This window comes from Setaria viridis, chromosome 7 (assembly GCF_005286985.2).
Source record: "Setaria viridis chromosome 7, Setaria_viridis_v4.0, whole genome shotgun sequence".
In the NCBI taxonomy this organism is placed as follows: domain Eukaryota; kingdom Viridiplantae; phylum Streptophyta; class Magnoliopsida; order Poales; family Poaceae; genus Setaria; species Setaria viridis.
The window spans coordinates 20,081,614-20,106,781 of record NC_048269.2 but is presented as its reverse complement, the minus strand read 5'-3'; the positions used below and the strand labels follow the sequence as shown (position 1 = coordinate 20,106,781).

Below are 25,168 nucleotides of genomic sequence, written 5' to 3'. Positions count from 1 at the left end.
AAATTATACAAAGAATTTCTTCGTAGCTGTGGGCCGTGGTGATTAGATCGTTGAAATACATGTTTAACAAGTGCTTTTGGAACTCAAATGCGGTGCAAAAGGATTTCGATCCCAAGCTACGAAAATGCACATCTAGAACAGAATCACATCACATCGATTCCATAGTTCTCTTGTTGCCAACTACTGCTAGTCTGCTACTTATAGTTGTTAATAATCACTATTGCCTGCGCAAAATGCAATAATGGTGTAGCTACTGGCCTACTGCAGCCTAGGAGCATGTTCACCTGAAACATGCATCGAAACAGGCTGCTGCTTTATTCTGGACAGGAGAACAGAGGCCTCATGTGTTGCAAGATCCATCCTCTCGTTCGATTTGGCTGCCTCACTCACCAGCGCTGCGACCAAGGATTGCAACGCTCCCACTCTCCCAGATGCTACACGCTGCGACTGAGGGGGAGCTCCATTCAAGGACTTGGAAGGTGGTGTCTGAATCCTGCGCCATCGGACAGGAAGATAAGTGTCTGGGACCTGCAAATAGTTCAGTGTTGAGAGCACGCGAAGGGCATGCCGGCAGAGGATCCCTAAGCACTCGAACATTTGGCAGCTGCAAGAAATGAGCTCCTCCCTTTGGTTCCATGTGACGCTATACCCACCCACCGCCTCAGTATGGTGTCGGACAAGAAAAATGTTCTCTTCCAAGTGGAACGATGCGTAGTGGGCAGCCTCAACAAGCTCATCTTGTAGCTTAGAGAAAGCATAGGGGGTGAGAAGTGCAGCAGCATGGCCTTCAATTGGAGATGCTGTCTTCAGGCTTATGTTCTGCAAATTTTGCTGCATCGTTTCTTGTTCCCCAACTTGGTCTTTGTAGTTAACACCTACTGAAACCTGTCCAAAAAATTAGCACAGGGAACATATTACTTCTTTTTGTCACACAAAAAGCAAGAAGTCCAAAGCCCCGAGCAAGCAATTTAGCGTGTAAAAACATGGCTAAACTGAACTGAAGCTGTAGGAAAATAGGTCGCATTTTTTTTTCTTTGACAAGTATCTGAAAACTATTGTGATGTGCATCAAACCAAGAAATTTGTATTTGGACAATATGAGATACTCACCTGTTCAATGAAGTTGGCAAGTCGTGTCTGAATACTCAAGAACCGCTGAATGAAGGCATTTATTGACTTGGAAACAGATGGAGAAGCAGTCAGCCCTGCAGAAAAATGCCCTCTCAAATAAGGCAATGCCCAGAGATTTCTTGATGCAAACAGACTAGCAATATGCCTATTTCCATGAAGTCCGTAGCAGTTCACCATGTCATTCCACCCAATATCAAAGGCCACTGTGTTCTCCATGTTACACAGCCTACTGAATTCATTTTCCCAGTCATTGTAACGCTCCCCAAGATTTACATTCAACCAAGATGGGAACCTGGCTGCAATTAGCCATATGCAAAGGGCATGCTTTGTGCTAGGAAATTCCTTTTCAATTGCTTCCTTGAGACACATATTTTGATCAGTCAATATCATCTGTGGAGCTTTTCTGTTCATGAAGTTGAGAAATACCTGTCAATAAGAAATGCTGCCTAAGGGAACAGTTACAAAAAGGAACACTGAGTTTTCACCCCGAACTGTATTACCTGCAATGCCCATGCAAATGATTCCTGATTCACTTCCCTTAGAAGCACGCAAGCAAAGAAGCAAGGCATTCCATAATTGTTCAATCCAACCCATATTCCAAGCGCCATGTCGAGTGCAGATAACCGATGAGTGGTGTCAAACACAACAGCATCACCAAACATCTCGTAAGCCTGAACCGAAGCCGAATATGTCCAGGCAATGTTCTGTAGACGATTGTTCACGTCTTTGGTGAATTCAAACATCAAACTGGGATCCTTCTCTTTGAAATCCTTGCACATCCTAAGCAGATCGACGCTCTCGTCCTCCTCATGATCGACCTTCCAGAAGGACTGCATGAGGTTCCTCACATCCTTCTCCGTGAAGGGTAGGCTCCCAGGCTCGACGCACTTCTCCAGCTCCATTATCCTCATCATCTGCTGCACGGAGATCCCGGCCTTGGCAAACATCAGGATCCGGTCCCTGTCGGCGCCGGAGATGACGCGGTACGCCGGCAGGAGGCGCACTTTATCCTGCCCCAGGAGCGCGTGGTTGTGGTGGTCGGAGAACCCAGTGACCCGCCACTCCGGCGGCGCCCCCGCGGCGGCCTCGCCCCTGCCGATGCGCATGTACGCCTGGCACCCGCAGCGCGAGGAGCTCCTGTTCCGCTGCGATCTGGGCGCGCCGGCGAGCGGCTTGGCCGGCGCCGACCCCGCGCGGTGGCACACGAAGTAGCGCCTGGTCAGGCCCCGGCCCACGCCGTCCTTCCCCTCCGTCCGGTGCCGCCGGATCGAGAACCCGCACCGCCGCGCGAAGCCGCTGTAGAACACGTACGCCGCGTCGTGGGTCGGGAACCGCTGCCCGACGTATGGGGCCGCGGCCGACTCCGCCGAGGACGCCGCCGTCTCCAGCGACACCCGCGCCTCGTCGGGGGAATCGTCCTCCCCGCTGGCGTAGCACTCCAGCAGAGATGCGGGTTCCGCGGGCGTCATCCTGGCATTTGGCAAGCGGAGGCTGCAAGAAGCGAGAAATTCCAGTGAGTTTCACGGGTGGGACGGACACTTCGATGATAGAGGGGTCCATGGAGGTGACAGCAGGCAGGGAGCGTACAGCCGTAGTGGCCGGAAGAGGAGTCGGCGGCGGGGCGGTGGCGCTCCGGCTATCGAACTCCGGCGTGTCTTTTTCGGTGGAAATCTAAGGCAGAAATTGAAGGAGCCTCGTGGAGAAAACAGAAAAGTAATCTTATATGGGCCGTGGCCCATTAACTTGGGTACATTCAACTCAACCATTCACGCACACCCACCACCGTACCTATGCGGCCCAACACGGAGTCCGCCAGGCCCCCGACGCCGACATGTGGAATCGTGTCACATCCTTACCATTTCGTGAAAAGGAAAGAAAGATGGTTAAAGAGCCTATCAAAATGCACATGCCATCTCTAAAAAAGAGAGAACATTCCAACCTTTAAAATATCTGGTGTTTGGAGCTCGGTAAGGGTCGTGCGAATGTCCACTCGCCATCTTTTTGAAAGATGGTTGGAACTTGTTAGATTAGAAAACATTAGGTTGCTACCCGTTGAAACTTGAAAGACTTCTCTGAAAATGCTTGTCAAGAGACTGAACGGACTGCAACGTGCATACAACCCATGAAACTTGTCATTCTTTTTTGTTTTTATATTTTTTGTGCAATGGAAAAACTTATCCAAATCTTTTAGCTTATCCGACCTCTCAAAAAAGGCTTATCCAGTCGAGGCATCGGGATCAGATGACCGATGGAGTAGACGAGTAGTATCGCGAAATGAATGTTATCATCTTTTCAGCTGCGTGACATGCGAGATCGTGCATGCACGACTGTCCTGACCATTACCAGTAACCACGTTTAGTAGCAGGCGTAACCGGTACTGTACTGTTTGTTCGGTACTAAATGCCACATCATTTAGTAGGAAGGTCTCCGCATACACGCATCGTGCCAAATCCCAAGTCACGCATAATATACGCTCACGTGGTCTATGATATTTGAACCCACGACCTTAAGCCTCGCACGAAGCTTCCTTACCATCTTATCTACACAACACATGTGATTGAGTTAGATATACTTTCCTTTATAGGTAACTCGTGGAGATGCCTTTAGTACGGGTCAATAACACCAACCGGTACAAAATGGTGACATTTAGTACCGATCAATAACACCGACCGGTACTAAATGGTACTCCACGGGGTACTGGTGTTATTGCCCGGTACTAAATGGTCGAGGCCTTTTAGTACATGACAATAACACCGATTGGTACTAAACAGTTGCCCGGTACTACGAGGCCTCCGAGGATCGAAATTTTTTACGTGTTACTAATTTCGCACATTAGTACCAAACGAAAAGCTGTTGGGTACTAACGTCAAAGACGAATGCTCATATTTCTAGCACATTAGTACCGAACGAAAAGCTATTGGGTACTAACGTCAAAGACGAATGCTCATATTTCTAGCAGTGAACACCCGTATATTATCCTCCACGTTCATGGATCACTCGAAGGGATATCAATCTGATGACAAAACCATGGCTGGAACGAGCTTTGTTTCTCTTACTTATCAACTTCACATTGCATTAGATACATGTAAGATTGATTTTTAACAAATCTGAAAGCTTATATCTATAGCATCAAATTTTGAAAAAAACAGTAATCTTATATTTGAATTGTATCTCTTCTTCCACAAATTATGACGTCCAATCTCCCACTTGAGGCACTTGAGGAGACGGTAGACCAACGCACCCGCCAATGCAATGCAGGCCACTGGTCCATGAGGCTCCTTGATCACCCATAGACCCTGTCCAGGTAAGTAATAATTTCTAAGGTTGCACCTTGTGTTGCATATATGGCTGGTGCGTCCACTCGTGGGTGTTTAGTCTCCGGTACGAGACTAAACACGATGATGCCTATAGAAAAAAATCCGATGGCGGTTTATTAGAACGTCAACCGGGCGCTAACAACACCCGGACGAATGAAGCTGATCTGGATCCGCCAAGCCCGGTAATTTGGGTAGATTGTGATTTTCAAACTGCAGCAGCTATTTTTGGGCCTAGGTGCCACCTTGAAACATCTTTTGGGCTTTGGTTGTTATAAAAGATGACGTACTTTTTTTTCTTTGAAACGTAAAAGATGATGTACGACCACGTCCTCCACCGAGTTCCGAGACCTTTGGTACGTACTACTACGGTCTGGTATCTTTTTCTTCGAGAAAATAAATAAAATTCGATGACACGCATGAAGAGTTCGAGGACTTGTGAAATCTTTAGGACATCCATGGATTTGGTGTCCCTGATCAGCTTTTGCGGCCCGAGGGCACGCAGGAGGGGAGACCCTGCCTTCCATTTGCTGGCAACGCATGATATCCTGCAGCTTCATTCAATTATCTGTTTTACGACCAGCTTGTGTTCTATTTGGACGATGACAACGCTCTCCGAGGCCACACTGTGCTTGTCATAGATTCATGGAAGAACATGCACTGCTAGAGAATTGAGCATTTGTCCCGGTTGGTAGAGCTCAAAGGTCCCGAAAAACCATCCGGGATTAATTTTTCAAGACAAAAGGGGTCCTTTAGTTCCGGATCATCCACCTGGGACTATACCAACTGGGACTAAAATTTTAAAAAAAAAAATAAAAAAAGGCCACACCGCCGGCCGCCTCGGCTCCGCTGCCCTCACCCAACCGCCGCCTCGGCTCCGCCCGCCGCGACCCGCCTCCGCAGCCAACGCCCGCACCGGCCCTTCCCTCGCCCCGCTGCCGCTCCTCACTCCCAGCGAGGGGCAAGCAGAGGGTGAAGGGGCGGGGTAGCAGAGGGGATGGGGCGGGGTGGCGCAAGGAGAGGAAGTGGAGTCAGAGAGGAGGGAGAGGAGGAGAGAGAGAAGATAAGGATGAGCGCAGGAGAGGAGGTGGAGGCGCAGGAGCCCGTGTGGAGAGAAATTGAAGGGGGGGCCGTGAGGAGCATTTTGTCCCGGTTGGAGTTATCAACCGGGACAAAAGACCTTCTTTTATCCCGGTAGGCCCCCTCCTTTGTCCCGGTTGGAATTTCCAACTGGGACAAGGGGGCATCCGTGCCAGATCTTTACAACCGGGACTAAAGCCTCTCACGTCGATGTCCTTTCGGTGCCTCATTTTTTATCCGGAACTAAAGCCACTTTAGTTACGGGCTCAATGTTAATCAGGATAAAAGGGATTGGATGGAAAGTCAGTTTTCTAGTAGTGATGTAACATGCTGGAGAAGCTGAATTGCCGTTTCCGATCCAGCAGTAAAACCCTAGCTCGGTAACAAATTTGCATCATCCAAGGGTGAGGAGGCGTGCCCATCTGCTCTGGATACCAACCTCTACTCTCACTCCTTACCTTCCAGTTGAAAGGAAACAAAGAAACTAAGGGGGTATTTGGATACGAGGTGCTAAATTTTAGGAGGGTCACATTGAATGTTCGGACGCTAATTAGGAGGACTAAACATGAGCTAATTATAAAACTAACTGCAGAACCCCTATACTAATTCGCGAGACGAATCTATTAAGCCTAATTAATCCATCGTTAGCAAATGGTTACTGTAGCACCATATTGTCAAATTCTGGACTAATTAGGCTTAATAGATTCATCTCGCAAATTAGACTCCATTTGTGCAATTAGTTTTATAATTAAATTATATTTAATACTCCTAATTAGTATAAACATCAATGTGACAGGTGATAAACACACCTAACATGTGTACCGTGCACGTACCAGGGTAGCATAGCCATAGCATGTAGTGCCAAGCTGATGCATGTGTCCGTACTCCGATCTCGAGTCCTGGCGCGGCAGATGCCAACAGCCGGATCAATTGCAAACTGGTCAGGTCAAAATGTCAAACGAGCTAGGATCCTAGGAGTACGTACGCACATCTCGTGTGTCACGTGGGCGTACGTCTCCATGTGCCCATCAGGGATCGCCTGCAACTGCAACTGCAAGCGCATCGGGGCCCGGGGATGGTGCAACCACATGCGCGGGCCCATGTGCAGTGCCCGCACAGTGCATCCAGTCAGCTTGTTCGTCGCGAAGCTGATCCTACCCGCGAGCGCCAGCGCGCTTCCTGGCGCGCGACGGGAGGCAGCGAGCGGCCGGGTCCCGCAGGGGGCAAACGCCCTGCTACGCACGACCGCGTTTCCTTTTCTTCTTCCTTTCCATTTTTTTCCATTCAATTATTCATAGCATCTGTTATCAAGTAAATATTGTTACCAGTATAAGTTACGTGCATAAGTTGTTTAAAAATATTCGTGTAATAATTGTAGCAAGTGTATAAGTTGTGTATATTATAAAAGTTTTACTACAAAATTTAACACGTAATTTGTTTGCGTGTAAATCGTGTATATAAGTTATAATTTTGTAAATGAAAATTCGAGTGTATTCGTTTGAAATTGTATGTACAAGTTGTACGCATAAGTCTACATACCATCAAAATTGTGCTAAACAATTATCTCATAAGAAGTTGTTAGCGTGAAGTTATGTATCGAATTTATGTGTATAAGTTATGATATTCGAAATTTTTTTTTGCAGGAATTAATTTTTTTCAAAAATGAAAAGTTCGGGAAAGCGGAGGGGATGCGGGTGATCGAGCGCTGGCTGCCTTTCTAGGCGCGCGCTAATTAGAAGCGCCCCGCTTGTTGTGCATCTGGGCGCGCTGCGCGAGGCCTCGCGGAAGTGCGAAGCATCGGCACATGCCAGCAATTTCGCCTCGTGGCTGGCACGATCTCGGATAATGGAGTGAGATTAGCATAGCTGTTTCTTTTCACATAGGATTATATTAAAATTAAATCATAGCTCATCCTTTATATAACATGAATAAACTTGAATTTTTTTAAAAAACTTATGCTGAAAAACTTTTACATTGTTTTGAATGGATGGGGCATACATAATGTCACAACCCACGTCAGCAATTTTGCTAACTTCTCAATATCATTATGAGGGGAGAGAATGAAAGATTTCATCAGATGAGAGAGGAGTTTCATCCCCATTACAGTTAACTGGCTCATTTAGTCAGTCACCAAGTTCTCAGTCTGAGTAACTGTGCACTGGGACTGGTCTAAAATACCACTAAAGTAAGTATAACTTGAATCAACAATCACCTTAGCTAGCTGACGACACTTTAACACAATCACGGTGGAAAGTCTAAATCCAAAGAACATCTAAATAAGTTATAGCCGGATGGGAGGAGGAGGAGGGGTCCAACACTACAAGGGAATACGCTATTAGTACCGTGGGAAACCCTTTAGTACCGGTTCGCAACCGGTACTACTACTTCGGTACTAAATGGGATCTTTTGGAACCGGTTGAAATAACCAGTACTAAAGGGGTATTAAAAAATAAAAAAGAAATCCCCCCGCCCCCACCAGCCCTCCCACTGCCCCTCCACCCCCCGCTGCCACCCTTCGCCTCCGCCTCCTCCTCTTCCTCCTCCCGCCACCCGCCCGTCCGCCTCCGCCAGCCGCCCGGCCCCGCCGCCCTCCGCCAGCTCCCGCCTCTGCCAACTGCCCGGCCCCGCCGCTCCTGCCGTCGTCGTGGAGAGGCAGGCAGAGGATAAGAAGAAGGAGAAGAAGGAAAGGCAAGCAGAGGAGAGGAAGTGTGAGGGATAGAAGGAGATAGCAGTGTGCCGGGGTGGGGGCATGAGGATGAGGAACTTCCACCCGGTACTAAAAGTCACCCACCCTTTAGTACCGGGTGGAGCTTCCACCCTATACTAAAGGGGTTCACGGGGACCTCATCAGGAACTATCCGTTAGGCTCGATACTAATGTGAGCATTAGTACCGGGTCCAATTTCAACCAGCACTAAAGTCGTGGACGAAAGTTCCATTCTATAGTAGTGCAAGTGCAGGGGTAGTTCTTCGTGAGACGGAAAAACGTAGATGGCTCGTTCAACGTAGCTTCAAGTTAGCCCAAGCAGCGTAGATCAACGTAGCTTCTCGATCCACGGATCTCGTGTCATCAGGGAAAAAAGAAGATAAGTGTTGTTGGATCCGAATAAGGGACGACACCGGAATATCATCAGTTGCCCGTCCCTGTCATACGTGTAGCATCATGCGAAGAAGAATCGTATGCAACGGGGCAGCGACATTGTTTCACTGTAGCTCCGACATGATCTAACGCTAAGCATCACGGGTTTTCAGAGATCGAATCTTCGCTTAGCTTGTAATAAAATATTGTAATATATAGCCTGACTTTATTTGCATTTCTAATACATACTATAGGTTAATACACACACCGGCCACCCTTGCTGCCTTGCATGGTGGCATCCGGTATCTTGTGCGCTGATTGGTGCGCCTGGGATTACCTCGTAAGACCGGCAAACACGCATCACCACGTTACACGGTAGATCCCTCTCTCCATCGTTATCAATTTTCTTCATCATTTTTTTAATTTCTTGAGGACTCAGTCACTGTCAGGGCCAGGTCGGACAGTTGAAGCCTCCCTGGGATGCACGCTGCCGCGCGGTTGCATCAGGATCACATGATGCACGCAGAATGATGCCTCTCGCCTCGGATCGGATGGGATCGGCGGGCAAGCACAGGAAGGAAGCAGTGTTCACTGTTCAGGCCTCAGGGCCTCAATGGGGTCTCTGATCCGGTCAGCCAATAGGATATACAAAAATGAATCGATGAAAGAAGCGTTTTTTTCCTACTACCAAAGTACCAATAGATAGATGGGATAAGAAGCATTGAAAGAAAAGGAGGGTTGGGGGGGGGGGGGGGGGGGGTGCGGGAAATCAGGTCTGCAGTTGCTGTCACGGCTGCCGTCCGCTTGGCAAGGTCACCCGGCGCGTCCCACGTGTCACCCCGTCCGGACCGTAGCCACGCGTGGGCTCGTCGTCATCAATGCCACGCTGGCTGCTACTGGGCCTGGGCGTGTACCCCGCGCCGTCGGATGCACATCCGATGGGTGATGCATACGTTGCGGGCATTCCTCGTGACGACTGACTGATGACTAGAGGGGATGCTCGACTCGATAGGCCCAGACGAGACGGGACGATCTCGATCGAGTGTACACGGGGAGAGAGCCAGGGCGTCGACTCGACGGATTTAAAGCGAGCGAAGGCGCCTCCCGTCTCTCGAACCCCACTCGCCATCTTCCCCGCTCCCTCCCCTTCTTTTCTCTTTGGAAGCTTCTCCACTCTACACCAACCCGGCCAGGCGGTCTCAGGCCGCGCCCTCCAGGGAGCCCCGCGCCGTACGGGCTCGGCCGGAGGAGGAGGAGCGGGGAACGGGCGGTGGAGTTCCCGGATCGCGCGGAGGAGCCCGCGCGGACGGGGCTGGGCGGTTGATCCCTTCGGCCTCCATGCTCGTGGCGGCCGGATCAGTTCATCCTTCGAGCCGAGGTCGCTGCTACTGCTAAAGTGCTAAGGTGCGCGCTCAACTCCCGCTACCATTGATCGCTTGAAATTACGGCTCGCATTCTTCTCTCTCTCGTAGAGGCCGCAGGGGATCGCGTTCTGTTCGTGTAGCAGCAGGATCGCAAGCGATTATTGCCCATTTCCCTTTCCAGAATCGAGACGATTTTCTAGAGTTGTAGTTGGCCTCTTAAATAGGGCGGTGGAATATAATATACCTGGAAAGGAGTTCAACTTGATGGTTGCAGTTGCGAAATATACCAACTAAAGTAGTGAATTTCTAAACTGAAATGTAAATTTCAAGTGATGATCTAGGCAGATTTCGAGTGCAGCACGTCACGTCCCCTTCCGTTGATCCGTTCCCTGCGATTAGATTGTTGCCAGCGTCACAAATAGGCCAAGCTGGATTCGAGGCCCCTACAGTCTACTAGCAATCATCTGCCCCGCCAGTTGGTGGCTTGGCGCTGTATAGCACCAAGGTCATCAAACAAGTAATAATAATTAGTGAAATGTTGATTTGCTGAACAACCAATTAACTTCTCTTCTATATTAATAGAAATGGCACAGTCCGTGCCGTTCGTTCAAAAAAAAAAAATTAACTGGGTTGGGTTGGGTTAATTTCCCCTTCGCCTCACGGCGTTCATGTGAGTTGGTGCAGAAACGTGAGGAGCAGGGACGCTATCATAGTAGGGAAAGGACAAGGGATCGTGCACGTTCTGATCTGACTGACTGATCACAGCCGAAACTAGTGGAGACTGGATGGAGAAAAGAAGAGCAAGTGGCCGGCATCGAGCGTGATAAACAATTTTTAGAACGAACTAGGAGGTGCTCCTCCTCCCGCGGCAACCCTCCGCTCTTGTCCTCTAGTCCACTTGGGAAGGAGGAAGATTAGCCGGTTGATTAGTGCTAGCATAGTTTATTAGCCCCTTCCTGAGAGGCCAGGCTAATTTATTAGCCGGAAAGCGCCCAAGTGGGATCAGGATCAGGCTACCAACAAACAATCGACGAGCCGTGAGGGAAATGGCACCGGCAAAGTGGGCGAGCCGGACGCGAGCGAGGCTGCCGCCGCGCCATGTGGAGGAGATCGATGTGGACTCGAATTTGTCCCGCGGGGGCGGGAGGAATCCCTTGACTTTACACGTGGTCCGGATCATGGGATTGGCCGGCGGAGAGTGGTTGCGGAGTTGCGTTTTGACTCTCTTTTATTTGGTGGATGAGCCGCCAGCGGCGGAAAGCCGCAGGTGATTTGGGGTTAGCATCAACGGAGGAAGGAATTGGCCCAGCTGTTGCTTGGTCAATAGGCGCTGGTGGATCGAAAGCAATCTGCCTTTTGGCCTCGGCTAGACATTGGACGGGAACGGAATATCACAATAGCACTAGCAGGTTCTTTACGCCCATGCGATACTGGTTACTGAACCGTAGGATTCTCAGGGCAGGGTGGGGAAAATGGGGAGCAGGTGGGTAAGGTGTGCGCGTGAGCGTCTCTACTCTTTTTCAGCCATCCATCTGGAGCGGAGTCCACGCTGAACGCTGTGACCGCCGGCATCACGACAAAATGCGGCGTGAACGCGATCGGCAGGTCGGTTTGATGGCATGGGGACATGCGGGGGCCATGGATCGTGCGCTGCGCATCTCGTGCACCCCACGCGCCAAAACGTTTCCCGACCGGGAGCGTGCAAAACTGCGGCATCTTTAGGCCCCGCACAAGAACACCACGTCCCCGTTCCCCTCTCATGAGAGGATGACACCTGACGCTCCAAAGTCCAAACTGATGGAGGCCTTTTTTTTTTTTGAGGAACTGGTGGAGGCCTTACTCTCCCTGTCCCACTCACCGTACATTGCTATCCAAGCACCATTTCCGTCGGCGTCGGTTTTGTTTTTAGGGAGTTGTCTGTTTTTGCTTATCATTATCACTTTCCGGAGAGCACCTGGTGGATAAAATTTCTGATCGAAATCAAAGGGAATGTGAAGCCAGTAGACGAATTTGTCTTCACGTGGGGCAAGCGAAAGCTCACGGCCTCTTCTCGCAGGCTAGGCAATGCAATGAAAAAGAAGCATACCGATTCCCGCTGCTTTGCAATCACCGGAAGCAAAATTTCCACGCCGATCGGTCGCCTGTTGTGACAAGTGGCGGCACGTGGTAGGCCGGAGTCGACCCGGCATAGTGCGCTCTGATTGTCGCGTTGCCGCATCGCTTTGCTCCCAGTTTCCTGATTCTTCTTTTCTTTCTGTCCCGGTCCCGGGCCAGGGACAGGGAGGGGCCTCAGGCGTGTCTGAAACTCTGAATGAATGGCAGTTCGACACAAAATTCTCATGATGATTTAGGGATCCAGCTGTGGGTTTTGATCTTTTGATTCCTAGTAGGTAGTAAGCTGCATGATCGTTCATACTGGAGCTAGAATTGCATACCAACACGACTGACAATGTGAGTTCGGAAAGGGTATTTTCAAATGAGATTTGCTCTATGTTAATAATTCGATTTAAGTTTGGATTGAATTCTAATGATTAGATCCGAACCTTGGCATGACTAGGCAGGTTTTTTTCCCCCTCAAATTCTTTTAATTTTTCACTGCTATGTCAAGGGTAATTTCTAGTCAAACAATCGAACATGACTCCATTTTCCATTTCTTTTTTTTTGTCGAACTTATTTCCTGACCATTTTGGTTTCCTCTGCACCTCATATAGTGCAGGCAGAGGCGCTCAGGCGCAGGAGGAAGAGGCAGCGTCAGAGACGCCACCACCCACGCGGACGGCAATAATGGACGGCCGCCACCCGCCGCCCTCCCACCAGGCGCCGGCAGCGCAGCCGGAGCGGCACGGCAGCTTCAACTACGACATCGAGAACACGGACGCGGCGTGGCGCGGCGCGCACACGGCCTCGGAGGCGCTGCTGCGGTACGACGACGACGGCCCGCGGGAGCCGCTGCTGCGGAAGCGCACCAGGAACACTACCTCCCAGATCGCCATCGTCGGCGCCAACGTCTGCCCCATCGAGAGCCTCGACTACGAGTACGTTCATTACCCCCGGCAATTCCGCAAACCCTCTCCTATCTGTATTCCCTTCCATTCATATTATCTGCTCCTCGAGAGCATTCCAGATTGATTCGAGAAAAAGATGTGATCTTTAATGTTTCGTGGACCATGGTGGTGATCTTGACGAGGGATCGTTGTTATTAGTGTATTGTTTGGCACGGCCACTAAAAGAAAGCTAGGATCTTGTGATGCGTTGGGAAACGGAATGATTATCTTTTCAAGAAAATGTGATCACCGATGCGCCTTTCTACACTGAAGTTTCTAAAGAATTCATACAGCCATCGACGATGACATTCTAATGTTTAGTCCTTTTTTGTGATGATGGTATTACTGAATAGGGTTGAGGGAGGCTTATTGGTAAATTCATGGAATTTTAGAGGTCCAATTCAGGATCTTCCAGAGTTCACATTATGCATATATTTTAATGAACACTTAGTGTAAAGTATGTGGCATAGAAGAAGAAATAAACTAACCGTTTTGGGTTCTGAACTGTGAACCGCTCCAGTGCCATTTGAATTTCAACAAATATATGAGATCAGACAGGAACAATGAGTTTCAATCTTGTGGTATCCAGTATGAATTAGTATTGAACTTATATATGCTTTTAAATCAGGCTGCAGCATGCATAAGTAGGATGTCTGCTAATAAATTGAGAAAATGTCGACTGCAGAAGTTCTTCAGATAGTTTCAAAACTGCCAGAAGTAAATTGCAGACTGTAGATTCCAAAAAAAATTCTGTAAACTTTAGCAAGCTTGTTATGTTACTTACTATCTAGAGTTCTTTCACTGCATGTTTTAGAATTGTGGAAAATGACCTTATCAAGCAAGATTGGCGATCAAGAAAGAAGCAGCAAATATTCCAGTATATTGTTCTGAAATGGTCCTTAGTTCTTCTCATTGGCTTGTGTACGGGACTTGTTGGCTTCTTCAACAACCTTGCGGTTGAAAACATTGCTGGGTTCAAACTGTTGCTGACAGGTGATCTAATGCTCAAGCAGAGGTAAAGCTTCACTCTGGTGCTTTTGCATTTTACATTTTACTAGAAGTCAGCTTGATTCGTTAAAGAAAACGTTAGTTTGATTCCCCCAGCTGCTCTACATAACTTGTCATCAATTCAGTGACAACACACAGAGATCAACTTGCATAAGATTTAACTTGCTTACATCAATTAAATAATGTGAAGTATAAATGGTCTGTTGCTTCCAGTGCAGGTACATCACAGCCTTTCTGGCATATGCAGGCTGCAATCTAGTCTTGGCAGCAAGTGCTGCAGCAATCTGCGCTTACATTGCTCCTGCTGCTGCTGGGTCTGGTATCCCTGAAGTTAAAGCATACCTTAATGGAATTGATGCTTATGCTATATTGGCTCCTAGTACACTCTTTGTGAAGGTAAAGTCCATCTCAACATGAAATACATGCAGCCATGTCAGACATTTTTTACAGAGAAACAATGTTTGATTTCTTACTCTCTGAGCATTTGTTTCCTATACAACTTTTAGAGCTAGCTTACCTGATTGAATTACTGATTTTCTATCATTTGCATGACATGTCCTGAAGTGTAACACCCATGGGCCAAGTTGGGCTAAGCAATTTGAGTGCCATGCATGAGGCATGGTAGCTCTAGAATAGTTCCAAATGGGAAGTGGAAAGTGGGATGAACCAACTTAAATAGCTAGCTCTAGGAAGCACTTAAACCTTGGGTTAACCCTTTTACGCGAAGCGAGGATGAAAGCGTAAGCTGGTTGTAGTGTAGGTGTGGTCCACTCAGCGTGCAGAGTGGGCATAAGCTGTTTTCCTGGGCTGGGTCGTTACACGAAGCACCCTTGAAAAATGTTGTAGAACCCTCATTCAACCTTTTCAAGGACCACTAGGCCATTATGAAGCTGAATCAACAGGCTAACTATTCTTTTGCTTGGAGGATAGCCATACTACCTTGAGGCTACAAAAAATTCAAAAGAGTGTCATTGTTAGTATTTCTTCAGATATGTGTTGCCAAAGGGAGTCTGTTACTTTGGATATTTTATCCAATTGTGATGCTTAGGCGGAAATTTTCATTTAGAATTTAGGACAGCTTATATTGTTTATGATCGATAATATATTCAGAATCATTGCGTTTGTGGCTGACACGTACTAGTTCTATCATGAGCACATGTTTTTCTAATTGTTATTAGAGTAGAATAAGCTTCTGAAAACTTCTATTGCCCTGCAGATATTTGGTTCAATACTTGGAGTTTCAGCTGGATTTGTACTTGGAAAGGAAGGTCCGATGGTACATACAGGAGCATGCATTGCCAACTTGCTTGGTCAAGGGGGGTCACGCAAATACCATCTTACATGTAACTGGCTCAGATATTTTAAGAATGATAGAGATAGGCGGGATTTGATTACTTGTGGGGCTGCTGCTGGAGTTGCAGCAGCATTCCGTGCACCTGTTGGTGGTGTGCTCTTCGCTCTTGAGGAAGCAGCATCATGGTATTTCTCTTTGTTAACTCATATTTTAGCAGGAACTTAATCTTGCCATGCATATGCCCTTGGATTTGTTAGAACCTTGTCACCAAGAAAAAAATTGCACACCTTGATCACGAAAGCAGTAGCTGTGTTCCATAGATATATGACTTAGACTATGTCAGATCTTGTAGGTAGGAATCATAGTTTATATTGCGTTAGTATACTGACTGGAGAACTGTTTGAGAGTGGGCGAATCTGATTGCAACTGCAGTGGATGGGCATTTTCATTTTGCTGCCTTTTCTTATCCAGTTTTTCCCCATTGCTAAAGGGCTCTTTCCTCCATTTTTCAGGTGGCGAAGTGCTCTCCTGTGGAGAGCATTCTTTACTACTGCTGTTGTTGCTGTTGTATTGAGGGGCCTGATCCAGTTCTGCCGTAGTGGAAAATGCGGTCTCTTTGGTCAAGGAGGATTGATTATGTTTGATCTTAGCTCAACCATACCTACTTACAGTACACAAGATATGATCGCAATCATTGTCCTTGGAATAATCGGAGGGGTCTTTGGAGGCCTGTTCAACTTTCTCTTGGATAGGATTCTCCGCGCCTACAGTTTTATCAATGAGTACGGATCCATCGTGTGCAATTACTTTACTCAAAAATTTTCCTTCAAGATGCAATCTCATTTACATTATTCTCACTGGCTGTTTGCCTGCAGGAAAGGTGCTCCATACAAGATCCTTCTTACTATCACAATATCGATTATCACATCAGCATGCTCCTACGGGCTCCCTTGGCTCGCTCCATGCACTCCGTGCCCAGCTGATGCCGTGGAGCAGTGTCCCACCATTGGACGCTCTGGGAATTTTAAGAATTTTCAGTGCCCAGCAGGTTACTACAACGGTCTTGCATCACTCTTCTTCAACACAAATGACGATGCCATCCGCAATCTGTTCAGCAGTGGCACCGAGAAAGAATTCCACATGTCCACTCTTTTTGTCTTCTTCACTGCCATTTACTGCCTTGGCCTTGTGACATACGGTATTGCTGTCCCATCTGGTCTCTTCATCCCTGTTATACTTGCTGGGGCTACGTATGGACGCATAGTGGGGACGCTTCTTGGTCCAATATCAGACCTTGACCCTGGACTCTTCGCCCTTCTTGGTGCGGCATCTTTCCTTGGTGGAACAATGAGGATGACTGTCTCAGTTTGTGTGATACTTCTGGAGCTCACAAATGACCTCCTTATGCTCCCATTGGTCATGCTCGTCCTTCTGATATCGAAGACTATAGCCGACAGCTTCAACAAAGGGGTTTATGACCAGATCATAGTGATGAAAGGAATGCCGTTCCTGGAGGCTCATGCCGAACCATACATGAGGCAGTTGGTTGCTGGCGATGTTGTATCTGGGCCACTGATCTCCTTTTCAGGCGTTGAGAGAGTAGGGAACATTGTTCAGGCGTTGAGGATCACAGGACACAATGGATTTCCAGTGGTGGATGAGCCACCTCTATCAGAAGCTCCAGAGCTCGTTGGACTCGTGCTTAGGTCCCATCTGCTGGTCCTGCTGAAAGGCAAGGGCTTCATGAAAGAGAAGGTGAAAACCAGTGGTAGCTTTGTGCTGAAAAAGTTTGGCGCCTTTGATTTTGCCAAGGCTGGATCTGGAAAAGGTCTGAAGATTGAGGACCTTGATTTCACAGATGAGGAAATGGATATGTATGTTGATCTCCATCCAATTACAAATACCTCACCATACACCGTGGTTGAGACCATGTCCCTTGCAAAGGCTGCGGTCCTTTTCCGGGCACTAGGATTGAGGCACCTGTTGGTTGTGCCAAAGACCCCAGGGGTGAGCTCTCTTTCTCCACACTTCACGCTTCACTGCAAAAAATTGACGAGCATGACATTTGAGTTCATGTTGCAGCATAACCTATCATATTCTTTTTTAACGGACTTACGCCGGTAACTAATTTCTATATTGTTCCATTGCAGAGACCACCAATTGTTGGAATCCTCACAAGGCACGATTTCATGCCGGAGCACATTCACGGGCTATTCCCGAATCTCCACAAGTCACACTGAGGAAAGAATTCAGTACATGTTTTGTTTGCTATTTGTTTCCTGGTAGCTTAGCTGTACGCAGAGAAAGCTGCCTTGTGCAATATTTGCTGATTGACTAAGTCATGTGTGTGTTGGGTGTTCTATCTATCCATCTATCTATGTGTCATGCTCCTTAGACGCTCTCCAGATACTCTTTAGATCCTTTGCTTAGCTTCTAAGCCATCTAACCATGGTTGGCCTATATGTACCCAAAACCCCTTTGTGGGAGTGGTTAATGGAAAAGATCAACTTGAGCCAACAATTGGTATTCAGAGCCTAATTTTCTTTCCCACCTACCCTCTCATCTCTCCTCTCCCCCGTGCTACTCTGTTTATGCCCGTACACCTGAGCACCAACCCTAGCCCGCGGTGGGCCACCAAGCGGCGGCGGCGGTGGCGAAGACGAGCCTCTCCGGCAAGATCCAGCCGGCGGGGTCCTTTCCCCACCTATCCCTCACACGGATCTGGCGGTGGCGGGCGTTTCCTATGGCGGATTGGGTGCCAGCAACTCGGTTCCTCGGGCGGCGGTGGCTCGGGCGGCAGCGTGATTTGGGGTGGCGGCATCACCCTCTCCCTCAACTCCTTCTCGACATGGTAGGCTCCCGGCGGTCGGCGCGGGTGGCGCTAGCCCGGCGGCTGGTGCGGCTTCGGCGGCCAACGGGCGGCCGGCGCACCGTCAGTGGCCCCAATCTGCTCCCTGACGCGCTCGCATGCCTCCTCTTGTGGCTCGATGACGTCCAGTGCACGGAGGAGGGCGGCGGCGGAGCGGCGTGAGGAGGAGGCGGCGGAGGAGCGGTGCCGGGCGCGGTGTGCGACTGCTGCGCGTGAGGAGGCTACGGCGGTGAAGGCGTGGCTGCACGACGCTGAGGCGCAGGAGGCGACTGCGGCTCGGGCAGCGCGCGCAACGATCATGGAGACCGCAGCGGCGCGCGCAGTCGAGGCAGCCCGCCTCGCCGACAAGGAGGCACAAGCAGCAGCGGCGGCCGCTACCCAACTGCATCTAAAGGCGGACCGGCTGCGCGAGGAGGTGGAGGCGACGCGCAAGATGGCGTGGCGCGACGCGGAGGAGCTGAGGCGCACGTCGCAGGGCGACCCTTCCGAGCTGGACGAGGCGGACCGGCGACGGGATGCGGTGGTGAACCGGTTGGTCTAGGATATTACGTCGAGGCGCGGACGGCGGGCGTCCTCGGAGCAGGAGGAGCTCCGTCCACAAGTCCGGCCTCGACTCCTACTACGACTTCGACCTTGACTCCGGGCACCGACCCATGAATGTTGTGAAGACCATCATCCGGGAGTCCGTCGGCAGCATGCAATGTTCGATGTTGACGAAGACCAACTACATGGAGTGGTCCTCGGTGATGAAGGTGAACCTCCAAGTGCGGGAGATGTGGGACGCGGTATAGTACAACAATGTCGACAACCACGAGGATCGGCGAGTGCTCGAGGCGTTGCTTGCCGCGGTCCCGCTGGAGATGGCGGCGAACCTCTCGGGGAAGAGGACTGCCAAGGCCGCTTGGGACCCTATCACTGCGGCCTGAGTTGGCAGCGATTGCGCTTGCAAGTCCATTCTGCAGAAGCTTCAGCAGGAGTGGGATCGTCTAGCTTTCGAGCCGGGCGAGGACGTCGATGACTTCATCCTCCGCCTCTCCTGCCTGATGCAGCGGACGGAGCGGTACGATGATGACGAGATCAACGAGGAGAAAGCCGTTGCAAAGTTTCTGCATGTCGTTCTGAAGAAGTACTCGCAGCTCACTATCTCTATCGAGACGCTGCTCGACCTCTCAACGTTGTCGATGAGGAGTTGACGGGGTGACTCAATGCGGTCGACGACCGCGAGGAGCTGACGTCTGGTGGGCCTATCACCATCGGTGGCAAGCTCCACCTCACTGAGGAGCAGTGGCTCGCCCGCCAGAGGTAGCGGAAGAAGGGGGAGCCTTTTTCCTCGATAGGCGGCTGCAAGCGCGGCAAGCCACGCAAGGCGCCCAAGGCGCGAGGAGGCATTGAGGGCAGGGCACAAGGAGGCACCGAGGGTGGTGCCGTCGATGAGCGCAAGCCGACACGAGACGACAAGTGCCACAATTGTGGCAGGATTGGCCACTGGGCCAGGGAGTATTGCCAGCCGAGGCGCGGCTAGGCCGACGTCACGCAGGGTGAGAAGGAGAAGGAGCCGGCTCTATTCCTGGCTCATGGGAGCATTGAGCTACTTCCAGCGGCATCGGCCGCGATGGCTCTCCTCCACCTCGACGAGCCGCTCGCACACATTTTCCTCAGCGACGACAAGATCAACGGCTTGCACCACATGACCGGGCATAGGGAGTACTTCTCCGACCTAAACGTCGACGTACATAGCTCCGTCAAGTTCGGTGACTCTTCGGTGGTGGACATCAAGGGCATGAGCTCCGTCGTTCTCGTCGCCAAGGCTGGCGAGCACTGACTCCTCACTGGAGTCTTCTACATCCCCGCGCTAAGAAACTTGACAATCAGCCTTGAACAGCTGGATGAGAGTGGCTCGCACGTGGAGATCGACGGTAGAGTGCTCCGGATCTGGGATCAACGACAGCGCCTACTCGCCAAGGTGGAGAGAGGGAGCAACCACCTTCACGTCCTCTACGCGGAGGTGGCGTAGCCCCTCTGCCTTGCTACTTGCCGCGATGACGAGGCTTGGCGGTGGCACGAGCGCTTTGGGCACCTCCGCTTCGAAGCCCTGAAGCAGCTCAGCACCAAGGAGATGGTGCAGGGCATGCCGTGCGTCAACCATGTGGAGCAGCTCTGCGACACCTGCGTCATGATCAAGCAGAAGCAATACCCTTTCCCTCGCCAGGCGAGCTTCCGAGCCAAGGAGCAGCTCGAGCTCGTGCACGGCGAGCTCTACGGTCCGGTGACGCTGGCTACACCTGGAGGGCGACGCTACTTCCTACTACTTGTCGACGATGTCTCCCGGTACATGTGGGTGGTCCTCCTTGACACCAAGGGAGCTGCTGCAGACACCATCAAGCACGTTCAAGCTGCTGCGAAGAATGAGTGCGACCGCAAGCTGCTGCAAAGGACGAGTGCGACCGCAAGCTGCGCGTGCTTCGTACCGACAACGGCGGCGAGTTCACGGCGGCTGAGTTCGCGTCGTACTGCGCGGACAAGGGGATCCAGCGCTACAACTCCGCACCGTACACCCTGCAGCAGAACAACATCGTCGAGCGGCGCAACCAGACGGTGGTGGCTATGGCCCGAGTCCTCCTCAAGTAGAGGAGGATGCCGACCATCTTCTGAGGAAAGGCGATGCTGACGGCCGTCCACATCCTCAACCGCTCGCCGACCAAGGCCCTCGACGGTATGACACCATACGAGGCTTGGAATGGGCGCAAGCCGGCGGTCGCTCACCTCCGCATCTTTGGCTACCTCACGTACGTCAAGGAGCTAAGCCACGTCGGCGAGCTCGACGACAGGAGCACCCTAGAGGTGTTCATTGGTTACGCTGAGGGGGTGAAGGCCTACCGCATCCTCGACTCGGAGACACAGCGTGTGTGCATGGCGCGCGACGTTGTGTTCGATGAAGGACGAGGTTGGGCATGGGGCAAGATGGTGGATGACAGCTTGACTTCGACGTACGACAACTTCACCATCAACTACGTCCACTTCGAAGGAGTTAGGGGAGTGGACAGCTCTTCTTCGCGAGCGTGCCTACCCCAGTCCACGGGTCTCCACCCACTCCGGCGAGTACTACTCCGGCTGCGACGAGCTCTCCACCACCACCACCACCACAGCCGGCCACGCTGCACTCTCCTGTGCCGGCACCTACTTCTTCGGGCACGCCTGCATCAGCACTGGCTCACGATGAGCATAGCCCGGTGGAGTTCGCCACTCCGCTCTCTCGATGAGGACCACGTCAACGCGTACCACGACGGCGAGCCTCTGAGGTATTGTACCATGGAGGACATCCTCAGCGACCAGCCAGTGCCGGGATTGATACCTCACGACTTGGAGGCGGAGCTGCACCTCGCGTACGATGACGGTGAGCCTCGCTCCTTCGCTAAGGCTGAGGGACACGCGGCATGGCGTGCCGCGATGAAGTTGGAGATGGAAGCTGCTGAGAAGAACCGGGCTTAGGAGCTAGCTGATCTTTCTCTCGGTCACCGTGCGATCACCTTTTGTGGGTGTACAAGCTGAAGAAGGATGAAGTTGGTGCTATTGTCAAGCACAAGGCTCGCTTGGTGGCACGCAGGTTCGTGCAGCAGGAGGGGGTCAATTTTGACGATGCCTTCGCTCGTGTTGCACGGATGCAGTCTGTGCGTCTCCTCCTTGCGCTGGCTGCCCAGGAGGGCTGCGTCCACCACATGGACGTCAAGTCGGCGTTTCTCAACGGCAACGTGAAGGAGGAGGTCTAGGTCCACCAGTCGCCGGGATTTGTCATCCCTGGCAAGGAGGACAAGGTGTTGCGCTTGCGCAAGGCCCTCTACAGCTTGCGGCAGGCACCGCGAGCTTGGAATGCCAAGCTGGATTCCACCATGAAGACTATAGGCTTCGAGCAAAGCCCATACGAGGCGGCCGTCTACCGGCGGGGCAACGGAGGCAATGCCCTGCTTGTGGGCATCTACGTCGACGATTTGGTGATCACGGGCACCAAGGACGAGGAGGGGAGGCATTCAAGGAGGAGATGAAGGTTGCCTTCCAAATGAGCAACCTGGGGCCTCTCTCCTTCTACCTGGGGATCGAGGTGCACCAGGACGACTCCGACATCACACTTCGAAAGACCACCTACACCAAGCGCATCATTGAGCTGGGTGGGCTCACTGACTGCAACCCTTGTGGTACACCAACCGATTGAGGAGAGGCTGAAGCTAAGTCGCGATAGCACAGCTGAGGAGGTGTATGCTACACAGTACCGATGCCTTGTGGGGAGCCTTCGCTACCTCACCCACACACGACCAGACTTGGCATTCTCCGTCGGCTACATTAGTCGGTTCATGCAGCGACCGACGATGGAGCACCAGCAGGCTGTCAAGAGGATCCTCCGCTACGTCGCGGGGACACTCAACTACGCCCTCCACTAACGAGGTGTCCTGGGGTGGCACACTTCATCGGCTACAGTGATAGCAACCACGCTGGTGACATTGACACCAGCAAGAGCACGAGCGGGATGCTCTTCTTCCTTGGCAAGTGCCTCGTCAGCTGGCAGTCGGTCAAGCAGCAGGTGGTGGCCCTGTCCAGCTGTGAGGCCGAGTACATCGCTGCTTCTTCCGCTTCGACTCAGGCTCTCTGGTTCGCTCGGCTGCTCGGTGATCTCCTTGGCAAGGACGCTGAAGCAGTGGAGCTTAGGATGGACATCAAGTCTGCTCTGGCTCTAGCGAAGAATCCCGTCTTCCACGAGCGAAGCAAGCACATCAGAGTGAAGTATCACTTCATCCGAGGTCGTTTGGAGGAAGGGAGTGTCAGGACGAACTGCATCAGCACCAAGGATCAACTCGCCGACCTTCTTACCAAGTCTCTTGGAAGGATCAAGTTCCAAGAACTTTACTCTAAGATTGGGATGGTCCACGTGCCGCTCAAGACACACTAGACTTAGGGGGAGATTGATAGACTAAGTCATGTGTGTGTTGGGTGTGCTATCTATCTATCTATGTGCCTGTACGCACCTTATCTACTTAGATGCTCCTTAGATGCTTGTCAGATGCTCTTTAGATACTTTGCTTAGCTTGTAAGCCACCTACCCATGGTAAGCCTATATGTACCCCAAAATCCTTTTGTAGGAATGGTTAATGGAAAAGATCAATTTGGGCCAACATTTGCTGCCCCCGTCTAGCATTTTGTTTGTCCTTTTTGTATTTATTCTGGAGTACTCCAAAATCTCAAAACTGTTGAATAATATTGTATTCGTTGTAAAGAGCTGATTACCCCATCCGCAATTGAGTGGATTTTTGTAGTTCATCCTCTTGTCGATTTTCAACAATAATTTTGCAGTATTCTCATGTTTGTCTTCAGCCGTGTGCTTCTCACGCTCCTGAAGTGAGTAGAGGGCGCTTACTTTTGCCCTTTAACCTCTGTCAAAGTCGATCTGTTGTCTTTTCGTGCAGATAGTTCATAGTTTTAAGTACTTTGTTGTGCATATATTGACTTACTGATTACTAACATGTTGACCCGCAACCAGAAAACAAGCAGTCTTTATGCGGAATATAATGGCTAAAGCTCAAACATTATCTGTCAAGCTTGCTTTTTTTAAAAGAAAAAACTATCCGTCACGAAAATGCCGTTGCTTGCAGGGAAAACGGATCAGCGAAAGACGACACCGTATTTGTTGCTATCACATGTCCAGGATCTCTCGAGATCCCCGGAAATTCGCCAGGATCCTCCGACGGTGACGCGGGTGGCATCTGTTGATCAACAACCAAAACATCACGGGGTCCCACATGCCAGTGGCCCAGGACACGAACAAGAAGGTACCTGAGAACAGTGACAGCCTGACAGGTGGACGCCATGATGCTCCCCCTTGGATTCTGCCATTCTGGCATGTGGTGGTGTCTCACCTGCTCAAAATGCCGTTTTTTATTGAGAGAAGCTCATCACTCGCCATGGACCAGCCTCGGCCTTCTTTTTTTTTTTTTTTGTGTGTGTGTTTTCTGTGCGGGTTTGCATCAGCATGCCGATTGCGCCAAGGAAAAAGGTAATTTAATTCAACAATCTCTTTACCTGCTTCAGCAGTTTGAATTATTGGATGGAGATTCTGTGTCTGCCTCTGCCCCTTGTTGCCTCTCTGGGGATGATGATGATGATGGCTGCTGGTTCAGCTGCAGGGTTACAGCCCATGTGAGCAAACAGGATTAGGCCATCATGTTGAGACTGCCAGATGAGCTCCTACATCCTACAAGGGCATATGAGTGCAGCTAACTCTGCGGGATTTTTTTGTTGTTGATGATGGTATATGTTGGTATGGGAGGCAACACAGATGCTTTGCTTGCCTTGTGCCTTGCCTTTCACGAGAGGGCAGGCAAAAGATCCTTGCGGTTTCTTGTCTCAGAGCTGACCTGCTTGCTTACTTGTAGGATATAGCCGTAGCAACCAAACACTACTAGGATATGTTGGTAATTTAGGATGGATGGAGTAATATATTGACATAAACATAGTTTTTAAATTTTTAAAGAAGGCATGATCATAGTCTTGAAAAGCATTTTTATTACCAATCTGCATTGTGATAGTACCATGAAATAGCCTACGAGAACTCCACACATGATTTTTTGTGTATTTAACTAAATTTATAAGAAAAAAATAAATCCTAGACGACAAGTATTTGCAACAGAGGTACGAGTAATATACAAGGTAGTGTATATTTTACTCATCAGCTACCTCCATGCTGTACGAAATAAACTAGCAAGATGGTCCGCACAAATAGCGGGGGAAGCTAGCAGTTTTTACATACTAACATTTAGGTTTTTTTACTTAAAAAACAAATTATTCAAATGATTTTTATGTTGTTCTATTGTCATTGTTTTTCCAAGTAACTCGGACCGAGGTATTCACTTCCCATCTATATCACTACCTTTGTCGGATGTCATTTTGACCTTGTCTTCTTCGTACTTCGTCAAGATCTCCAGCTGACGCATTCTATCATAG

The 25,168-nt window shown here is 50.2% G+C and overlaps 3 protein-coding genes across 4 annotated transcripts; 2 read left to right on the top strand and 1 right to left on the bottom strand.

Annotated features, from left to right (window-relative positions):
* Nucleotides 1-88: 88 nt before the first annotated feature.
* Nucleotides 89-2,826, bottom strand: LOC117865409 (protein FAR1-RELATED SEQUENCE 11). Its single transcript, XM_034749606.2, has 4 exons — nt 2,718-2,826; nt 1,631-2,621; nt 1,110-1,556; nt 89-885 (listed from the first exon to the last, which is right to left on the bottom strand). Exons 2-4 carry the CDS (start codon nt 2,597-2,599, stop codon nt 259-261), a joined length of 2,043 nt encoding a protein of 680 aa, XP_034605497.1. The 5' UTR covers nt 2,600-2,621; nt 2,718-2,826; the 3' UTR covers nt 89-258.
* A 6,880-nt stretch (nt 2,827-9,706) lies between these two features.
* LOC117863060 (chloride channel protein CLC-c) lies at nt 9,707-17,832 on the top strand. 2 transcript variants are annotated; one of them, XM_034746642.2, is made up of 8 exons: nt 9,707-10,006; nt 12,683-13,001; nt 13,825-14,025; nt 14,237-14,414; nt 15,235-15,497; nt 15,825-16,094; nt 16,188-17,319; nt 17,463-17,832. In XM_034746642.2, exons 2-8 carry the CDS (start codon nt 12,751-12,753, stop codon nt 17,550-17,552), a joined length of 2,385 nt encoding a protein of 794 aa, XP_034602533.1. In that variant the 5' UTR covers nt 9,707-10,006; nt 12,683-12,750; the 3' UTR covers nt 17,553-17,832. The 2 variants fall into 2 exon arrangements, with proteins under 2 accessions (XP_034602533.1, XP_034602532.1); XM_034746641.2 differs by having other exon boundaries at nt 9,708-10,006; nt 12,678-13,001.
* A 4,385-nt stretch (nt 17,833-22,217) lies between these two features.
* Nucleotides 22,218-22,614, top strand: LOC117864727 (uncharacterized mitochondrial protein AtMg00810-like). The gene is made up of 2 exons (XM_034748834.1): nt 22,218-22,371; nt 22,421-22,614. The coding sequence occupies exons 1-2, from the start codon at nt 22,218-22,220 to the stop codon at nt 22,612-22,614; spliced, it is 348 nt and encodes a 115-aa protein (XP_034604725.1).
* The last annotated feature ends 2,554 nt before the right edge of the window (nt 22,615-25,168 follow it).

What these genes read in the sequence shown, in the direction of transcription:
- LOC117865409 (XM_034749606.2), bottom strand. Translation starts at nt 2,599, where the DNA reads ATGACGCCCGCGGAACCCGCATCTCTGCTGGAGTGCTACGCCAGCGGG. An exon ending in CATTTGCATGGGCATTGCAG is followed by an intron (nt 1,557 to 1,630) that starts GTAATACAGTTC and finishes TCTTATTGACAG; the next exon opens with GTATTTCTCAACTTCATGAA. An exon ending in TTGCCAACTTCATTGAACAG is followed by an intron (nt 886 to 1,109) that starts GTGAGTATCTCA and finishes TTTTTTGGACAG; the next exon opens with GTTTCAGTAGGTGTTAACTA.
- LOC117863060 (XM_034746642.2), top strand. Translation starts at nt 12,751, where the DNA reads ATGGACGGCCGCCACCCGCCGCCCTCCCACCAGGCGCCGGCAGCGCAG. An exon ending in ATCGAGAGCCTCGACTACGA is followed by an intron (nt 13,002 to 13,824) that starts GTACGTTCATTA and finishes TGCATGTTTTAG; the next exon opens with AATTGTGGAAAATGACCTTA. An exon ending in TTGTGCCAAAGACCCCAGGG is followed by an intron (nt 17,320 to 17,462) that starts GTGAGCTCTCTT and finishes GTTCCATTGCAG; the next exon opens with AGACCACCAATTGTTGGAAT.
- LOC117864727 (XM_034748834.1), top strand. Translation starts at nt 22,218, where the DNA reads ATGAAGGTTGCCTTCCAAATGAGCAACCTGGGGCCTCTCTCCTTCTAC. An exon ending in CACTGACTGCAACCCTTGTG is followed by an intron (nt 22,372 to 22,420) that starts GTACACCAACCG and finishes GCGATAGCACAG; the next exon opens with CTGAGGAGGTGTATGCTACA.